We start from the raw sequence: 18,990 nt of genomic DNA, 5'->3' as shown, positions 1-18,990 counted from the left end.
AAAGAAACGTTTGCCAAAACAATCAAATAGTGGCTGAATAAATTCAACCACACAATTACTCATATTGTTTCAAGACCACGGACAGTATATGCTGTGAGAGAGAAAGTTGCGCTAAATTTGATGTCCAGCAGCACAACAATAAAAACATGCACCAAGAAATGTCATGTACCCAGTACTTCCAATTGCAACGTCATTACCTTTGATTTTCCACCACACAACCAGTGATCTAAAGTTGAAATAATATTTTACACATTGTATTCAAAATGATATGAACGAGATAGCAAGTTGTAGATTAAAACAAAAAGTTAATTCACCATTATGATTATCAATAAAAACGAAGTCCATTCTCCAGTCCTTTATGAAATCGATAATGGCAGATTCATGTAGCTTGTCTTTTGATTTTAAATCCGAAATAAGTTATTTTTCAATTGAGATCAATGCCAGGGATGACAGCCGGGCCATCGCCATCCTCACTACACTCACGCCAAAAAGCTAGCCAGCTAGCTAGGCTCAAGCTGGCTCAAGCCTGAGAAAACAAGATAAGGCTCGCTATTGGCTCAGAATTTATGTTTATAAGCCCTCTAAAAGGCCTTGAGTTGTCATACAATTGTCCAACCTATTACAAGACAATTTGTGATTGGTTGATTCAACTCTCATTTCAAAATGCTGCTCTAATTGGTGTCAATGTCAATAACGTTGGTTGGTGCCTTCTATTCAAAACTCGAGGGCCTAGCCATTGAGCACAGCTAGATATATTCTGATTGGATATTTTTTTCTCTGGGATATTAATCCTTTTTCCAACACAATCTGAAGAAATTCAATTTAATTCAATGACTAATATTTAGACAAAACAGATTAAATCAACTGAATGCAAATTATAATATAATATATGCAAATTAAAAGATATCAAAATCTTTCTATCCAGGCCCTCTCTGAAGGCGTAGAGGGCCCTGTCGGTTCCCACTGGCTATATCCCGGATCTGGATACGCAAAGCACAGAGGGACTGATTGAATAGCTAATATAAAGGTGATATAGAATTAATGTACAGTGGGGAGAACATGTATTTGATACACTACCGATTTTGCAGGTTTTCCTACTTACAAAGCATGTAGAGGTCTGTAATTTTTATCAGAAGTACACTTGACCTGTGAGAAACGGAATCTAAACAAAAATCCAGAAAATCACATTGTATGATTTTAAGTAATTAAACCAGTTTAAACTGGTTACCTGTATAAAAGACATTTGTCAACACACTCAATCAAACAGACTCCAACCTCTCCACAATGGCCAAGACCAGAGAGCTGTGTAAGGACATCAGGGATGAAATTGTACAAGGCTCGGATGAGCTACAGGACAATAGGCAAGCAGCTTGGTGAAAAGGCAACAACTGTTGGCGCAATTATTAGAAAATGGAAGAAGTTCAAGATGATGGTCAATCTCCCTCGGTCTGGGGCTCCATGCAAGATCTCACCTCGTGGGGCATCAATGATCATGAGGAAGGTGAGGGATCAGCCCAGAACTACATGGCAGGACCTGGTTAATGACCTGAAGGGACCTGGGACCACAGTCTCAAAGAAAACCATTAGTAACACACTACGCCGTCATGGATTAAAATCATGCAGCGCACTCAAGGTCCCCCTGCTCAAGCCAGCGCATGTCCAGGCCTGTCTGAAGTTTGCCAATGACCATCTGGATGAGCTTTTTGGTCTAAACTCCACTCACTGTGTTTGGAGGAAGAAGAAGGATGAGTACAACCCCAAGGACACCATCCCAACCATGAAGCATGGAGGTGGAAACATCATTCTTTGGGGATGCTTTTCTGCAAAGGGGACAGGACGACTGCACCGTATTGAGGGGAGGATGGATGGGGCCATGTATCACAAAATCTTGACCAACAACCTCCTTCCCTCAGTAAGAGCATTGAAGATGGGTTGTGGCTGGGTCTTCCAGAATGACAACGACCCCAAACACACAGCCAGGGCAACTAAGGAGTGGCTCCGTAAGAAGTAGGATCTGGAGAAGGTCTGTATGGAGGAGTGGGCCAAAATCCCTGCTGCAGTGTGTGCAAACCTGGTCAAGAACTACAGGAAATGTATGATCTCTGTAATTGCAAATAAATGTTTCTGTACCAAATATTAAGTTCTGCTTTTCTGATGTATCAAATACTTATGTCATGCAATAAAATGCTAATTAATTACTTAAAAATCATACAATGAGATTTTCTGTATTTTTGTTTCAGATTCTGTCACTCACAGTTGAAGAGAACCTACGATAAAAATTACAGACTTCTTCATGCTTTTTAAGTGGGAAAACCTGCAAAATTGGCAGCATATCAAATACTTGTTCTCCCCACTGTATGTTCCCCTAGTCAATACTTAAATTCCAAATGAAACGGTGCCCCCTTGTTTATTAAGTAAAGTAATTCATAAGAAATCAAAACGACGAATCAGTTCTGCTAAATTACACTATCTTCCTTATTGTTTTTTCAAGCTTAAATTAAAGCCATATGAGAGAAAGGAGCTGAGTTACTCAGGTATGGTAAAAGCTATAGTACAACAATTTTGTCAAAATCATGTTCTCTGTCTGACACTAATTTATATTCAAATTAAATAAAAAATTTTTATATAGTTTTCGTAAACTGTGAATGTACCACCTTTATTTTCCTGCTGGTTCCATCAAACTCTAAAATGCACTGCCCAAAAAATCACACATTGGGTCTCGATGAACAGAATATATTAAAGATCAAAATCTTTACTGTACATTGTGTAATTTGCTGAGTACAAAATGACGTAACAATGGTTTATGGAATCCAAAATCACCAACCAATTGAGGGCTGGATTCAAATTCACACCGAAAATCTAAGTAAACAATTTAAATAGTTATTAATGACTGATCTATACAAAAAAAAATCACAGGCTGTGATTTATATTCATAATGTGACTCAGTAGTGTGTATTGCCCTCAGGTCCCTGTATGCACTCCTGACAAAATCTGGGCATGCTCCTGATTAGATGGCAGATGGAGTCCTGGGGAATCTCCTCCCAGACCTGGATCAGCACCAATACATAATGTCCCAGAGGTACTCAATTGGATTCTGGTCTGGGAAACTTGAGGGCCAGTCAATGGCATCAATGCCTTTGTCATCCAGGAACTGCCTACACACTCTGGCCACATGGAATTGTCCTGTACCAGGAGGAACCCAGGGCCCACTGCACCAGTGTAAGGTCTGACGATGGGTCTCAGGATTTCATCCCGGTACCTAACAGCAGTCAGGATACCGTTGGCTAGTCTGTGGAGGTCTGTGCGACCCTCCAAGGATATGCCTCCCCAGACCATCACTGACCCATCGCCAAACCGGTCATGCTGGATGATGTTGCAGGCAGCATAACGTTCACCATGGCATCTCCAGACTCTTTCACGTCTGTCACATGTTCAGTGAGAACCTGCTCTCATCTGTGAAGAGAACATGACGCCAGTGGTGGACCTGCCAATTCTGGTGTTCTCTGGTGAATGCCAATCGAGCTGCAAGGTGCTGGTCTGTGATCACAGGTCCCACTAGAGGACATTGGGCCCTCATGCCACCCTCATGGAGTCTGTTTCTGGCAGTTTGTTCAGAAACATGCACATCGGTAGCCCACTGGAGGTCATTTTGTAGGGATGTGGCACTGCTCCTCCTGTTCCTTGCTCAAAAGAGCAGATACCTGTCCTGCTGCTGGGTTTATGCCATTTTATGGCCCTGTCCAGCTCTCCTTGTGTAACGGCCCGTACCTCCTCCATGCTCTTGAGACTGTACTGGGAGACACAGCAAAGCTTCTTGCGATGGCATGTATGGACGTGCCATCCTGGAGGAGCTGGACTACCTGTGCAACCTGAATGGGCTGCAGGTACAGACTCATGCTACCAGGAGTGACAAAGCAAAATGCAAAACTACAGAAGAATCAGTCAGGAAGGATAATGAGAGCAATTGTCTGTGGCCACCATCTGCAAAACCATTCACTTTTTGGGGGTTGTCTTGATGTTTCCTTTCCAGTGCACCTGTTGTCCCTTTCATTTGCACCAAAACAAGTAAAATTGATTCATAATCGCTTATCTTTCCTAATTGGACAGATTGATATCCCAGAAGTTTAACTGGCTTGGTGTTATACTGTGATGATTACGTGTTCCCTATTTTGGGGGGTCAGAATGCCTAGGTGCTGCTGCCGAGAACGTGCATGGAACATGTATCATGCCCACTGCCCTTGTTGTTACGTAAGACGTAATGCTCCGCCTTTGGGTGAAATGCCGTGTGTTTAGGGAGACCCCTCGTCGCTGTGCTATCTGTGGGATTCTGTGTCGCTGACGGGATCATCACGTGGATCATAATAATCTGCGCAGCAGTAAACTACGCGAAGTACATTTTACTTGGACGAATCAGACTCCAGTGAAGTATTGAGTGGGGGCGGACAAGATAAACCTCCACTGGGCGAAGTAAAATGGCTCAGTGCGTATCATAGGACATAGCCGATGGTTGATTTTTGTGCTGAACCCGACTAGAGAGTCAAAACTATTTTACTACATGATAAAATACAAAAAGAGGAGTTTACATTTGGCTAGCTGGTTAGCTAGCTTGCGTCGATTGAGCAGAGGGGCTGGTGTTGTTGCTGGCTGTAGAAAAGGAAAACAATATGGCGGCATTGGAACTCGAATGGATACCAGAGACGCTGTACAATACCGCTATATCAGCAGTGGTTGACAATTACAGTCGATCGCGAAGGGATATTCGTTCCCTTCCAGAGAATATTCAGTTTGACGTGTATTACAAGGTATGTTCTTAACAGTCGCTACAGTAGTTTACTACATTATTTATAAAACGTAATGTATGTATGTTAATTATTTTCGCTAACAACCTGTAGCGGCAGCGTTACTGTATATATTAATATTAACAAACACTTAGTAAAGCAAATCAGCTGATTACTTGCTTACAATACTAATTAACCACCATCAATTGACTGACGTTTTTTTAGTAGATAACTAGCTAATATAGCTTGCTAGTTGGCTTGTCAGTTCATTACATACTGTAGGCTAGCTAGTTACGGTAATGTACTGTACTGTAGCTAATTCCACATCCATTCAATAACAAGTTGGATCGTGTGACTTTTAATCACATTTGCTGTTGAAAACCAGCATTCGTTTATTAGTCATGACATGTTAATAGCAAATCGAAAGAGATTTAATTTTCAACTGTCTAATAATTTGTAGTATTTTGTAAAAACATTGTTTCCCTTTGTTGTGACATTGCGGATCCCAGAAACTCATTTTCTGGTTACTGGTGGTTTTATCCTGTCATTTCTGAGCTACAGTACAGTATCCCATTTGATTTTTTACACTTCATCTTATATTTCCCCAGTTGTATCAGCAGGGTCGGCTCTGCCAGCTGGGAGGGGAGTTCTGTGAGCTGGAGGTGTTTGCCAAAGTACTAAGGGCCTCTGACAAAAGGTACATGGCTGGGTCTTGATATGTGAATGGCTTCTAATCAAGTGTTCAACAACCTGGAATTGGAGATACTGTCTCTGATAGCGATTTAGTTGAAGATTTATCTTCATTAGTGTCCTTTTGCTGTTGTTATTTGTTAGTAATTCTGAAAGTGCTCTGTTATTTAAATAAATATTTGTTGGTGGGATAATGCTAATATCATTCTGATAGTAATCCCAAAAAATATTATGCCTCCATCTCTTCTCTCAAACCTCATTGATTGAAAACATACTGCACTTTGGAGTGGGCAACCAACTGAGAAGATTTGAGACAAGATGGGTGCATACACATTTTTGAAATAAGTGAAAAAACGTGTTAAGTTTCATAACCGCTTTATAGACAGACACTTTGAAACATACATTGTTTCATTTTTGACCACATAAAGAGCCTGTAAACTTCACTAAATTACAACCCAAATTTCTGCCTCTGCAGACATCACAGGCTGTACTACTGGTGTGCTCTTCACTACACCTCATTAACATGAATAACAGTTCAATGTCACACACAAGCACAAGTGGAAAGACAGGTCAATCCTGTTGCCTCGGTAATTAGACGCAGAGGCATACAGCTGTAAAACTTGGAGCTACAGCTATAATCAATCTGGCTAATAAAGGCTAAACCTGATGGAAATATGTAAAACTTCATAAAAGAGACAGCGGAGTGACTATAATGCTTTGCGTGCTTGCCATGTCTTTCTGGTAATGTCCTCCATTTCGCCCTGGGTTTTTGGAAACTGAATAAGGATACGTTGGTATATTCTTCATGCCGTACATTACACCGGACGTGTCGGTGAAACAGATGCCGACTGAATTTGCGACCTGATGCGCAATATAGTTTTGCGGTTTGGAAGGAGATTTCAATGAGCAACATTTTGTACTGGTGAGCAACACCGTTCCTGCCAAGAAGAATCCAAGAAATTGATTCCCTGCATTGGTTAGAGTAGAAAGTTAACTGGTCCTTAAGAAGTCGCTAGTTGCATATGGGAGTCTCTACAGAGTTGTCTTCTTTAGAAGATCAAATGTCTTTGTCTGGTGTTGTCAGACTTAGGCAGAATATCACACAGACAGACATTCAACTACCCAAACTCCTTGCTCTGAAAGATGTCTGGACCTGAGAACCTTCAAGATGATTTCTGGGTTGCAAAAATGAAAGAATTATTCGGATAGGTTCCAGAATCTGATGGGCTGTGCCAGAGCGAGAACACATGCAGTGAAGGTTCTGGTCAGGTATGTCTCTTGGCTACTACCATGCGTCAAGCATGTCTTTGAAAACATACAATCATACCTGATAAGGCCCTACAGGTGCGTAGAAGCCGGGAGCCCTGCTATAAATCCCTATACCTTAAAAAATACCCATACACCTGGATTGACTGATTTACCACTGTTCATGTGTACTTCCAAGCGTGGAAAATGTCATGTCTGCTTTTGCTAGTGTTTTTCTTGCCTTTCTTGGCGCGCCATGCTATCTGGTACACTGCAATTTGTCTATCCGTTTTGGGTTTAATTATTCCTAGGCTGTTGTTTGTCACTGTGTGTTCTGTTGCTCTCTGGAGTTTGGACTGTGCGTTTCTGTAGTCGTTGCAGTTGTTATGTGCCTTGTCCTCACTTGTACAGGCTGTACCTCATGTTGAGCGATCCCCTCCAGATATGTTCGGCTTCAAATGTGGTTCTGGGCAGTTCTGAGTCTACAGTGTAAATTCTCCCCAAGAACAATTGGAAGCACGTCATAAAGCAGCCTGCAAAAAGTTGCATTAGCCTATGCGTTATGCTTTTTATACTGAATAACACTTATTAATCAATAGCAATTCGACATAATCATCCATCACTACAGACTGCAAGGTGTTTCCTTGGTTATTATGCCTATTAGTGTAGGTGTTAGCTCAATCTTGGGAACTCTGATTTGAGTTACAAATAAAAGCGCATCCCAGGTCCACCAGTCCACCAAGCAGAAGGGCTGCTTCAACTACAGAGCTTGCAAGCTAGTATCCACCAACACTCATTTTATATTTTCCCCTCTATGAAATATCAAATCACATAGTCGTAATGAAATACGCAGCTAAAATAAAATGTTTGCTGTCAAATCTCACCTGCCTGTCACTGTTACCATGACAACTATGTACACCAATGAAGCCTAGTTAGCTGGCTAGCTAAGCAATCTATTAGGAACAACAATGTGACACTAGCTAGTTTACGTGATTGATGATTGTTTTCTTAAAGTTACGTTTCTTACTAGCTAGCAGTTAACATCAATATCACTCTTGACCATGAAAACTTGTAGTATTTTGATGCTTCTCCACATTCAGAACCTTTAATCTTCACAGTGTAATCGGCCAGGCCGTGCAAACGGCCAATGTCTAGTTGCTGTGATTTTGATCGCTGGCTGCACCCAGCCTCTCTTTGTGGGTTGTTCATATGCTGTTTCTAGTCAGTCATTGGCTGCTCATCTGATCTTGGCTTGTCAACTCTATTCACTTCTGTGGCTTCAGGCTGGGTGGGATAGAGACTTGGCTAGGTAGCATCCTCAGGTCTGGACCTGGTAGATTCCCTTGGCTAACACTCACATTGCGTTAGCATTTTTTAACCTAGCCACACATGAACGCTGACCTGAGGGCCATTCCGAGTTGAGCTGTTCCCATACTGAGGGCTGTTACGGGTTGTGCCCCAGGCAGAGGCTCTGCAGATGGTACAGCCATTCCTTCCTGTTGCCTGATACAGGTGGAATGTTGAATGTCCCCATCTGGACTTGTTGACTGCTTTTTTAATTCTGGCTGCTCACAGTTTTAAAATTATAGTTGATGAGGCCCACAGATTGGTTAATGTCTTATGTTTCTTTACACTTGCTTCCATGTGTTAATCTACACCCCACACAGGATGTGTTTTTTGGGGGCTTTCCCAATTCCATCTTACAGTTTTGCAACCAAGGCACAGGGGGATGAAGGCTTTGGTGCCAAATTCAACTTAAAAATGTAATCGGGGCCTTTCGGCATTTGGGCCAGGTCGGGGCCTGTCAGTGCCTTTCGGCTTCGGTGTCTGCAAAAAATAGCTTTGGGAAGTAGGGGTGCTGAGAGTCCTGCAGCCCTTTCTACTGCAGCCTCAGCACCCCCTGGCAAGGCTATGATTTCGTTATAGAAAAGGGATTATCTTGGCTGTGTACACCCATGTGTTTGAAAATTGCAGTTCCATATTTTATCCATATCGTATCCTACACACACTGCTTAGTGAGTAGCCTACCTCTTCCTGTCCAGTGGCCCCACACACTGAGTTTAAAATGCTGGTATTCTACATTGCAACATGTGGCCTGTTCCAACTGCAAAATATCTGGACAATGGGCAGGTACTCTACTATCCTAGCTTCAGGGGGAGGTGGGTTCCATTACTGGGATGAGACGACCTGTCTCCCCTACCTGGAGGTGTTGGAATACATAACTCTGGTACAGGCCTGCAGATTTATCACTTTTTATTGATATTCTTGGTTTAGGCCTGTTACAATAAATAAATAATGTCAATTATTTTGGACTATGTGCCAATGACAACCGCCATCTTCTATTTACCTCTTTACCTCATCTACACCAAAATGTAAAATAAAGTTGACTCTGATTCTGTGTTATGTCTGTGCCTGTAGACACCTACTCCACCACTGTTTCCAGGCCCTGATGGATCATGGGGTGAAGGTAGCCTCTGTCCTGGCCAACTCCTTCAGCCGGCGCTGCTCCTACATTTCCGAGTCTGATGCCCATGTGAAGGAGAAGGCCATTCAGTTTGGCTTTGTTTTAGGTAGGCACCTGCCTCTGTCAACTTTCCATTCTTCAACATTTGCGTGAGTGTACTAACCTTGACCCTGACCCTGTAGGGGGCTTTCTATCTGACGCTGGCTGGTATGGTGATGCAGAGAAGGTCTTTCTGTCGTGTCTGCAGCTGTGCACGCTGCATGACGAGGTTCTGCACTGGTACCGTGCTGTCGAGTGCTGTGTCAGGTCAGTTGGTCTCGGGTCTGTTCTAATTTCAAGTTCCATGGGTATATACTCCTGCTCTGTGTTTGCCCACAAAACATAGATGCGCTTTTCTCCCCTTTTAGGTTGCTTCATGTCCGTAATGGCAACTGCAAATACCACCTGGGTGAAGAGACTGTCAAGTTGGCCCAGTTGTACATGGACAAATTGGCCAAGCATGGTCACCAGGCCAACAAAGCTGCGCTGTATGGAGAGTTGTGTGCTCTGCTCTTTGCTAAGAGCCACTATGACGAGGTATGTTAACTGAAAGAGATCTATTAAGTATTTCTGTTTGATTATTTCCATGTATGTCAAACTACCAATTCAAATTTGCAGGCCTACAGGTGGTGCATCGAGGCAATGAAGGAGATCACCGTTGGTTTGCCTGTTAAAGTCGTGGTAGATGTCCTTAGGCAGGCTTCCAAGGTATGAGTGTTCCCTCTCCTTTTATCTGCAGTTATGTACAGTTGTGGTCATAAGTTTGCATACCCTGGCAGAAATTTAGAAATGTTGCCATTGATTTTGAAAATATGACTGATCATGCAAAAAACTTTTTATTTAAGGATAGTGATCATATGAAAACAAAATGAATGAAAAAGCTGCACACTCTAAACTCAAATGCATATAATTTTTTTAATAAGACCAACGTTTCGACAGACACGCTGTCTTCATTGATGGTACCCTGATGAAGACACACAGTGTCTGTCGAAACTTTGGTCTTATTAAAAAAATTATATGCATTTGAGTTTAGAATGCAGCTTTTTCATTCATTTTGTTTCCATTCCGTACCCTTTAGCCAGCTCCTTGTCAACTAAGGTGTGCGTTTCTTCTACTTTTATAGTGATCATATGAAGCCATTTATTATCACATAGTTCTTTGACACCTTTTTAAATCATAATGATAAGAGAAATTACCCAAATGCCCCTGATCAAAAGTTTACATACCCTTGAATGTTTGGCCTTGTTACAGATACACAAGGTGAAACACGCAGGTGAAACTGGCAATTAAAGGTGAATTTCCCACACCTGTGGCTTTTTAAGTTGCAATAAGTTTCTGTTTATAGTCAATGAGTTTGTTAGTTCTCACATGGATGCACTGAGCACGCTAGATACTGAGCCATGGGGAACAGAAAAGAACTGTCATAAGACCTGCATAACGAGGTAATGGAACTTTATAAAGATGGAAAAAGATATCCAAAGCCTTGCAAATGCAATGCAGTACTGTTAAATCACTTATTAAGAAGTGGAAAATTTGGGGATCAAAATGTCAGGTAGACCAAGAAAGATTTCAGCCATGACTGCCCGAAGAATTGTTCGGGATACAAAGAAAAACCCACAGGTAACCTCAGGAGAAATACAGGCTGCTCTGGAAAATAACGTGGTTGTGCTCTAAAGGCACAAGGAATCTTTATGGCAAGATGAATGCAACATGTCATCAGAAAAAAATCTATTTCCATTGTTCTACATCAGCGCATGGGACGCTCTTGGACTTTCCAGTACGACATTGACCCTAAGCACAAGGCCATGTTGACCATCCCGAGGTGAAGGTTCTGGAGTGGCCATCACAGTCTTCTGACCTTAATATTAGCGAGACACTCTGAGGAGATCCCAAATGTGTGGTTCATGCAAGATGACCAAAGACTGCATGACCTGGAGGCATTTTGCCAAGATGAATGGGCAGCTATACCACCTGCAAGAATTTGGGGCCTCGTAGACAACTATTAAAAAAGACTGCACACTGTCATTGATGCTAAAGGGGGCAATACACAGTATTAAGAACTAAGGGTATGCAGACTTATGAACAGGAGTCAGTTCTTTATTTATTTTTTTGCCATGTTTTGTTTTATGGTTGTGCCGTTCAGTTTTAACCTACAGTTGAATGTGAATCCCATAAGAAATAAAAGATGTGTTTTGCCTGCTCAATCATGTTTTCTTTACAATTGATACATACACTCACCTAAAGGATTATTAGGAACACATGTTCAATTTCTCATTAATGCAATTATCTAATCAACCAATCACATGGCAGTTGCTTCAATGCATTTAGGGGTGTGGTCCTGGTCAAGACAATCTCCTGAACTCCAAACTGAATGTCAGAATGGGAAAGAAAGGTGATCTAAGCAATTTTGAGCGTGGCATGGTTGTTGGTGCCAGGCGGGCCGGTCTGAGTATTTCATAATCTGCTCAGTTACTGGGATTTCCACGCACAACCATTTCTAGGGTTTACAAAGAATGGTGTGAAAAGGGAAAAACATCCAGTATGCGGCAGTCCTGTGGGCGAAAATGCCTTGTTGATGCTAGAGGTCAGAGGAGAATGGGCCGACTGATTCAAGCTGATAGAAGAGCAACTTTGACGGAAATAACCGCTCGTTACAACCGAGGAATGCAGCAAAGCATTTGTTAAGCCACAACACGCACAACCTTGAGGCGGATGGGCTACAACAGCAGAAGACCCCACCGGGTACCACTCATCTCCACCACATAGGAAAAAGAGGCTACAATTTGCACGAGCTCACCAAAATTGGACAGTTGAAGACTGGAAGAATGTTGCCTGGTCTGATGAGTCTCGATTTCTGTTGAGACATTCAGATGGTAGAGTCAGAATTAGGCGTAAACAGAATGAGAACATGGATCCATCATGCCTTGTTACCACTGTGCAGGCTGGTGGTGGTGGTGTAATGGTGTGGGGGATGTTTTCTAGGCACACTTTAGGCCCCTTAGTGCCAATTGGGCATCGTTTAAATGCCTCAGCCTACCTGAGCATTGTTTCTGACCATGTCCATCCCTTTATGACCACCATGTACCCATCCTCTGATGGCTACTTCCAGCAGGATAATGCATCATGTCACAAAGCTCGAATCATTTCAAATTGGTTTCTTGAACATGACAATGAGTTCACTGTACTGAAATGGCCCCCACAGTCACCAGATGTCAACCCAATAGAGCATCTTTGGGATGTGGTGGAACGGGAGCTTCGTGCCCTGGATGTGCATCCCACAAATCTCCATCAACTGCAAGATGCTATCCTATCAATATGGGCCAACATTTCTGAAGAATGCTTTCAGCACCTGGTTGAATCAATGCCACATAGAATTAAGGCGAAAGGGGGTCAAACACAGTATTAGTATGGTGTTCCTAATAATCCTTTATGTGAGGGTATATGGAGCCAAATTAAGCTCATGACAGTAAAAAAAAAAACATTTCATGTGAGTGTACATTACAAATTCTCCAAGGGTATGCAAACTTTTGAGCACAACTGTATGTGAATTGATACCCTTTTTTAGACATCCCGGTTCTGTTGCCCCTAATGTCTAATTAGACACTTTAATGCTGTGTTAGTCATAGATGCTGCTTCAGACTTGTTGGCTCTTGGTGTGATTCCATGCTTTTGGACCCACAGGCCTGTGTGGTAAAGAGGGAGTTCAGGAAGGCAGAACATCTGATAAAGCATGCTGTTTTCCTGGCACGGTAAATATCATCAGGAGCAGTTTCACAACAATTTTGCGTGTTGAACATTAAATGTATTGTCTAGTCATGTCAAATTGACAAATCTGTTTTCTCATTGTTTTGCAGTGAACATTTTGGACACAAGCACCCCAAATATTCAGACACTCTCCTTGATTATGGATTTTATTTGCTGAATGTGGATAATATCTGCCAGTCAGTTGCAATATACCAGGTGGGTGAGTTTAGTCTTCAATGTAGATGGGACTGCAGAGGGGACGTGTATGAGATGTGATAATAAAACTGTTCATATTGTAGACAGCTCTAGATATCCGGCAGTCGGTCTTTGGGGGGAAGAACATCCACGTGGCTACAGCTCACGAGGACCTGGCATACTCCTCCTACGTGCATCTCTACAGCTCTGGCAAATTTGACAACGCACTGTGAGTCATTTAGCCACCATCTCCTATGATCATGAAAGGTTCCTCTGTATCTATAGTATACAACTCATCTGTTTGTGCTCTCACTTGTATGTTGGCCTCTGAAGTTCAGGCTGCTCACGTTCTTCCGAACGTGGCGTTCCTGCCTTATTTTACATTCAAGGAAACGTCTGTGCTTTAGCTACTTATGGAACTGTGCCACCGAGTTGAATGTGTTTTCTGTGGATGTGCTATACAGCTTCCATGCAGAGCGGGCCATAGACATTATCACTCAGATTCTCCCGGAGGATCATCTGTTGCTAGCCTCCTCCAAAAGGGTCAAAGGTAAAATTGATTTCACACCTGTTTATTGTATTCCTCTTGCCTTTCCTGCCAGACAGAAGGATGTGTGTGAATCTCCAGGGTATTGGACACGTTCCACTGCTGCCACACAATTCTTAGGGGATGAATGTGTGATTTGGAGAAGTAATAAATTAGATTACTCTTTGACCTGGCGTGATGTTCGAGCCACCTCTGTTGCTCTGTTCCTGACTGTTGCTCTGGTTTCTCAGCGCTGATCCTGGAGGAGATTGCTATTGACTGCCACAACAAGGAAACGGAGGAGAGGCTGCTCCAGGATGCACATGACCTCCATCTCTCCTCTCTCCAGCTGGCCAAGAAAGCTTTCGGGGAGTTCAACGTTCAGACAGCCAAACACTATGGCAACCTGGGCCGTCTCTACCAGTCCATGAGGAAGTTCAAGGTCAGCTGAAGTCTCCAGAAGGCATGCCCTGTCACATGTGCCACAACTGTGTCCTATGTTCCCTCTGGCAGTCTATCATCCATCGATTCCCCACAGTGTTTATGCCTCGCTGTTTTCACGTTTGGAGAGGATGCATGTCTTCTCTCTAAGTCGCCTTGGAAGTTACAGAGGCCCAGGTCTTTTGTGTTGGGTGCAAAACCTTATGTAGGTATTAAGCCTTGCTTTGAGTGACTGAACGAATAGCCTGCTGTTGTTTTATTCAGGAGGCGGAGGAGATGCACATCAAGGCCATCCAGATCAAGGAGCAGCTTCTGGGTCAGGAGGACTATGAGGTGGCTCTGTCTGTGGGCCACCTGGCCTCGCTCTACAACTACGACATGAACCAGTATGAGGACGCGGAGAGGCTCTACCTACGCTCCATCGCTATCGGTTAGTCTCTGGGGTTTATCTTAATGTATTCTTCCTCACCTCCCGTTCCAGAGTCTTACATGTCTTTTTTTTTCCCTACAGGTAAGAAGTTGTTTGGTGAGGGCTACAGTGGACTGGAGTATGACTATAGGGGCCTCATTAAACTGTACAACTCTGTGGGGAACTATGAGAAGGTCTTTGAGTACCATAATATTTTATCCAACTGGAACCGACTGAGGGACCGTCAGTTTGCTGTTGCCGATGCCCTGGAGGATGTTAACACCAGCCCACAGGCCACCGACGAGGTGGTGCAGTCCTTCTTACTGTCACAGAACCATGGGGCTGGCCCACCTGCTTAGCCACCGCATCCCCCCGCCCCACCCACACACACACACACACACACACACACGCGCGCGCGCGCACACACAGATAGTAACACTAAGGTGTTCACGCTGATGTATTGACCCCTCCCCCTCTGTATCTGATTAAGGGATTGCCCTGGCAATGACCTGTGGAATGCGTTTCATTTAGTGTATTGGTCCTCATTTCCACGCCCCTCCCCCAGGCTGATTTATATTGTAATCAGCCTAGCATGTAACATTTGATGGAAGGAATCTCTTGCCATACACTTTGCATCACGTAAGGCCACTGTCATCCCCTTCAGGCTTCTGTAGAAAGTATTGAATTGTTGGGTTGGGAGAACAGTTATAACATTGTGTTTACTAGCTATAATATAGTAGTTTTTTATATTGTTTTTATTTTAATATATTAGGACTTGCCCTTTACTGACCACAGGGATGTCTCCTGTAAGCATTGGTTTAGACCCTCTTTGCGTTTTGGGCAGTTCTAAAGAGCCAGAGTGAATTTCTTTGTTTTTAATTATAATAATTTTTTTGTTACATTTTTGGGTGGGTTTTTTATTTAGGTGTATTCCTTTTTTTGTCAATGTCATAAGGAATTTACAAAAAAGCTCTCATCCATGGACCAAATCTTCAGATCATTTCTTTTTGTATCACCTGTTTCTGCCTCATTCTTAATACAATGGTGCAGTGTTCATGAATGCTCTTAAAGGTTGTCAGTGATTTGATTGATTTAAAATGTGTATTGAATAGATCACACTTGTGTTCAAAATGTTTTATTTCGGCATTTGTCGTATTGGTATTGTATAAATGGTCAGTGTACCTTTGAGGAATTATAATGCCAAGTGTTTTTTGGAATTTCAAAGCTAACCCAAAAACAAGTGACCTATAACCGACAATTCAGATGAATCCCTCTCTGTCTTCTAATGTATATCTCCAGACTGGGCCCCTCAAACACCATTGACAATATATTTGGCCTTGTTACCTATTCGAAAGTAATAATGTACCCCAATTTGTATTCACTAGCTAAATAGAAATTATTGCCTTGCTTTTAAACAAATGCGAGTCTCTCATGGATGTTGTATTTGTTATTTTCTGTCTGAAGTCCAAGCCTTAGCCTTAAAGGACAATCAGCTCAAGGTGCTCTTGCTCTGGATCTTAGCATAATTGCTTTCTTGCCACTTGTCTGGGACTTAAGACTGATCATGTTGTCCTCAAATCAAAGATGGACAGTCCTTCTGAGTGAAGACCACCAGCACTGTTTATCAGACAGCTTTATACAACAGTTTTTTAGGGCAATGCATTAGGATGAACAGAGCTCCAGAGACGGATGCAGAACGACAGCTTGGAAATAATGACCAGGCATGTCTGAGGCAGATCAGAGAACAGAGAGCCATTTAAGAACTTTAACTCTGAACAAGTGAAGCAAAAACATATTATCTCAATGTTTAATCTTTTAACCCCCAAGCGCTTTGGCTGTGTTCACCTGATTAATAGAAAGTGTAGATTTAGGAAATGTTCAGGAAGGTGACCCACCATGTTGTTAACTAAGTGTATTGTGTCCTCTGGCTGGTATATGAATGTCTGTACTGTATGTCCCCAGTTTTGTTTACAATGCTCTTAATTATTTCTGGTGAATGTTACTGTAAGGGCTTCTTAGAATATCTAATGGTAATTGTGATTGCTGCACGCATGAATTTGGTGCCAGTCCTCCACATCTGTCATGTTCAGCAAGACTGCTATAAGACTAATTTAATTTGTCTTTAAAAGTGGCCATAGAGCTCTATCAGGGGTTTGATGTTTGGTAGGTTATAGGTGGAATGAAAATGGATTTGATCACTTCAATACATGTGTTCCACTCTAACTGGAGAAAATACAGCCCATGTAGCTTTTTTTATGTTTTTAAAACTTTCTCTGTCTTTAACCTCACAAGCATTTTGAGGCGCCAGCTTTTTGTACAGCACATTTATTTACACCTTACACACACACAATTGTAATCATTGCTCACTCTGACACCTCCAGTCTGTTGTAAATAGGTCTTATTCTTGAAGTATAACTATGAGCAAGTTTTGCAGACTTGCATTAAGCCCACTCTTCAAATATATTTCTGATTTTAGATTGTGACTTCATATTAAACTTCATATTAAAAGGTTTGCTTCAGAAATTGCCCTGTATTATATGTGCTAAACATTTATTGAGATCGAATTTGTAGGGTCTTGCATATCAAGACAATTTGGCAATTTTATTAAATAATGTAATATTGGTCTGTGAAACGAGCCCTAAATGTGTTAAAAGAATATATGTAATGTGCCTATAGTTTACATGCTCAGACTCACTTTGACTTTAGGTATGGCCCTAAGAGAAGTACAGTATTTGACAGCGTTTGCTGAGTTGGATCACATATTTGCATTGAAGTGATGTATTGTTTATATCTTGTGTTCATAGCATACTGCTTTTAGTTCTGCATGCTGCACAGGTCTGAATAAAATAATCTAGTTATGAGTGGCCTTAGTGGTATTAATCATGATGTCCATGTCTACCCAGAAAGGTAAAAAAAAAAGTGTGCATTAAGAACATGTACTTTTCATGTAATCTCCATTCTTTAATGTGTTTCCAGTATCCCCAAATTGAAAAAGATGGCTTTATTTTGTCATGGGATTGGATTGTTATGAAATTGCTAAGAAAATGTGAAATCAGAGGACTTCCTGGAGTTGACATTTGTTTAATGTTAAAGACGCAATCTGGATTTGCTACCTCAGTTTTCAAACCTGTATGTTATGTTCATCCATTTGACTGTTGAATAATTTAACTTATAAATGCGTCAAACTTAGTTGTACCCAAGTAGCACCCAAATATCAGCTTGTTTCACACCAATGTTTGTTTATCAAGTGAATTTAAAGAAACTGTACTGCCTCAAAACATGGTGCAGACCATTATGATGATATCAGGGATGGTCAGTCCTTACATCAATAGCTCTGTCTAGGAATTTTGAGTAGTTACATTTCTCAAGCTTCAACCCTCAACTGTCTACAGTAACGGGTGGGAAGTTGGTTTCATTTTTCTCTCAATTTCTGATTCCCGATTAACACTACCATATTTTTGTCCAATAATCATTGATGTTACATTGGAAAGATTTGGCTTTATTGTGGTCCTGTAAAAATGAATGGCTGTTGAAATTTGAATTAACGACATGTGAACATCACAATTAGTGCCACAATGCGCTCTTAGATTAATGTTCTTTGGCCTGTGTAACGCAGTCTCCAGTAGGACTGTCACTGCACAGTACAATGCACCACCATTAAATTAAAATAAACATGTTTGTACATTATAAATCAGTGTCTGTTATTCTTTGCTTAGCTTGTCTGCAACATAGAGAGAGTTAGAGGACCACAATGGCAGAAAACTGGTTCTAGCCCTGACATCAATGTTTTACATAACTGCTATTAGAATAAAATTAACGTGATGAGACTTCCAACTTCTTTGGCTGGTGCCTCCTGATATCCTGGTTGGTCATTGGCTTGTTTCTACTGATGACCTGGTTAGTCGTGATCACAAACTCATAACTGGGGAAAGTAAATGGTCAATTATTGTCATTGAACTTGTGTCAGTATGTCAGAGCCTTTGAATGCTGCCAGAATTTTGACTTATGAGGTTGAATTATGGGCTGGGTTACCATTAAAGGTGTTTTTCCTAGTTGGAGCTCATTCCCAGTTGTCTTGAACTCACTGACAGATTTCCTATTGTCTGGGTTATTTTGAATAGAGAAGAATAGTCAATCAGAAAACGTTTTGTTGTCTTTGTGTTATTACAAAATGTATTTCTTCCATAGGGGATGTTTAGATCCACTTCCAAATAAGTTGGTAATAATGTGTTTTGGTAAGGCTTACCCTGCGTACAGGAAGCACAGACTTTATTTAAAGTATATGAACTAAATCAATGATGGAATAACACGAAATACTGCTACTCCACCTTTGCAGCTAGGTTTAATGGGGACTCATGATGACTCATACTATTTCATTCAGTACAGCTCATTATCAGCTCAGGTAACTAACCGGATCATTAGGGGATAAGCAAAATTAATTAAACCGAAATGTACGACT

At 41.7% G+C, this 18,990-nt stretch overlaps 1 protein-coding gene across 2 annotated transcripts; it reads left to right on the top strand.

The window, feature by feature from the left end:
* Window positions 1-4,332: 4,332 nt before the first annotated feature.
* Window positions 4,333-18,222, top strand: LOC105010779 (amyloid protein-binding protein 2). Of its 2 annotated transcripts, XR_002197016.3 has the most exons (14): window positions 4,333-4,802; window positions 5,387-5,475; window positions 9,132-9,283; window positions 9,360-9,483; window positions 9,585-9,753; window positions 9,835-9,924; window positions 12,898-12,965; window positions 13,071-13,176; window positions 13,260-13,384; window positions 13,620-13,705; window positions 13,933-14,123; window positions 14,387-14,552; window positions 14,634-17,424; window positions 17,508-18,222. XR_002197016.3 is itself a non-coding variant. In XM_010870372.5 (13 exons), exons 1-13 carry the CDS (start codon window positions 4,665-4,667, stop codon window positions 14,888-14,890), a joined length of 1,761 nt encoding a protein of 586 aa, XP_010868674.1. In that variant the 5' UTR covers window positions 4,333-4,664; the 3' UTR covers window positions 14,891-18,222. The 2 variants fall into 2 exon arrangements, 1 of the variants encoding a protein (XP_010868674.1); XM_010870372.5 differs by having other exon boundaries at window positions 14,634-18,222.
* Window positions 18,223-18,990: the final 768 nt, after the last annotated feature.

Source organism: Esox lucius, chromosome 7 (genome assembly GCF_011004845.1).
Source record: "Esox lucius isolate fEsoLuc1 chromosome 7, fEsoLuc1.pri, whole genome shotgun sequence".
In the NCBI taxonomy this organism is placed as follows: Eukaryota; Metazoa; Chordata; class Actinopteri; order Esociformes; family Esocidae; genus Esox; species Esox lucius.
This window is presented reverse-complemented; position numbering and strand designations above follow the sequence as displayed.

What these genes read in the sequence shown, in the direction of transcription:
- LOC105010779 (XM_010870372.5), top strand. Translation starts at nt 4,665, where the DNA reads ATGGCGGCATTGGAACTCGAATGGATACCAGAGACGCTGTACAATACC. An exon ending in CTAAGAGCCACTATGACGAG is followed by an intron (nt 9,754 to 9,834) that starts GTATGTTAACTG and finishes TCAAATTTGCAG; the next exon opens with GCCTACAGGTGGTGCATCGA. An exon ending in CTCCTCCAAAAGGGTCAAAG is followed by an intron (nt 13,706 to 13,932) that starts GTAAAATTGATT and finishes CTGGTTTCTCAG; the next exon opens with CGCTGATCCTGGAGGAGATT.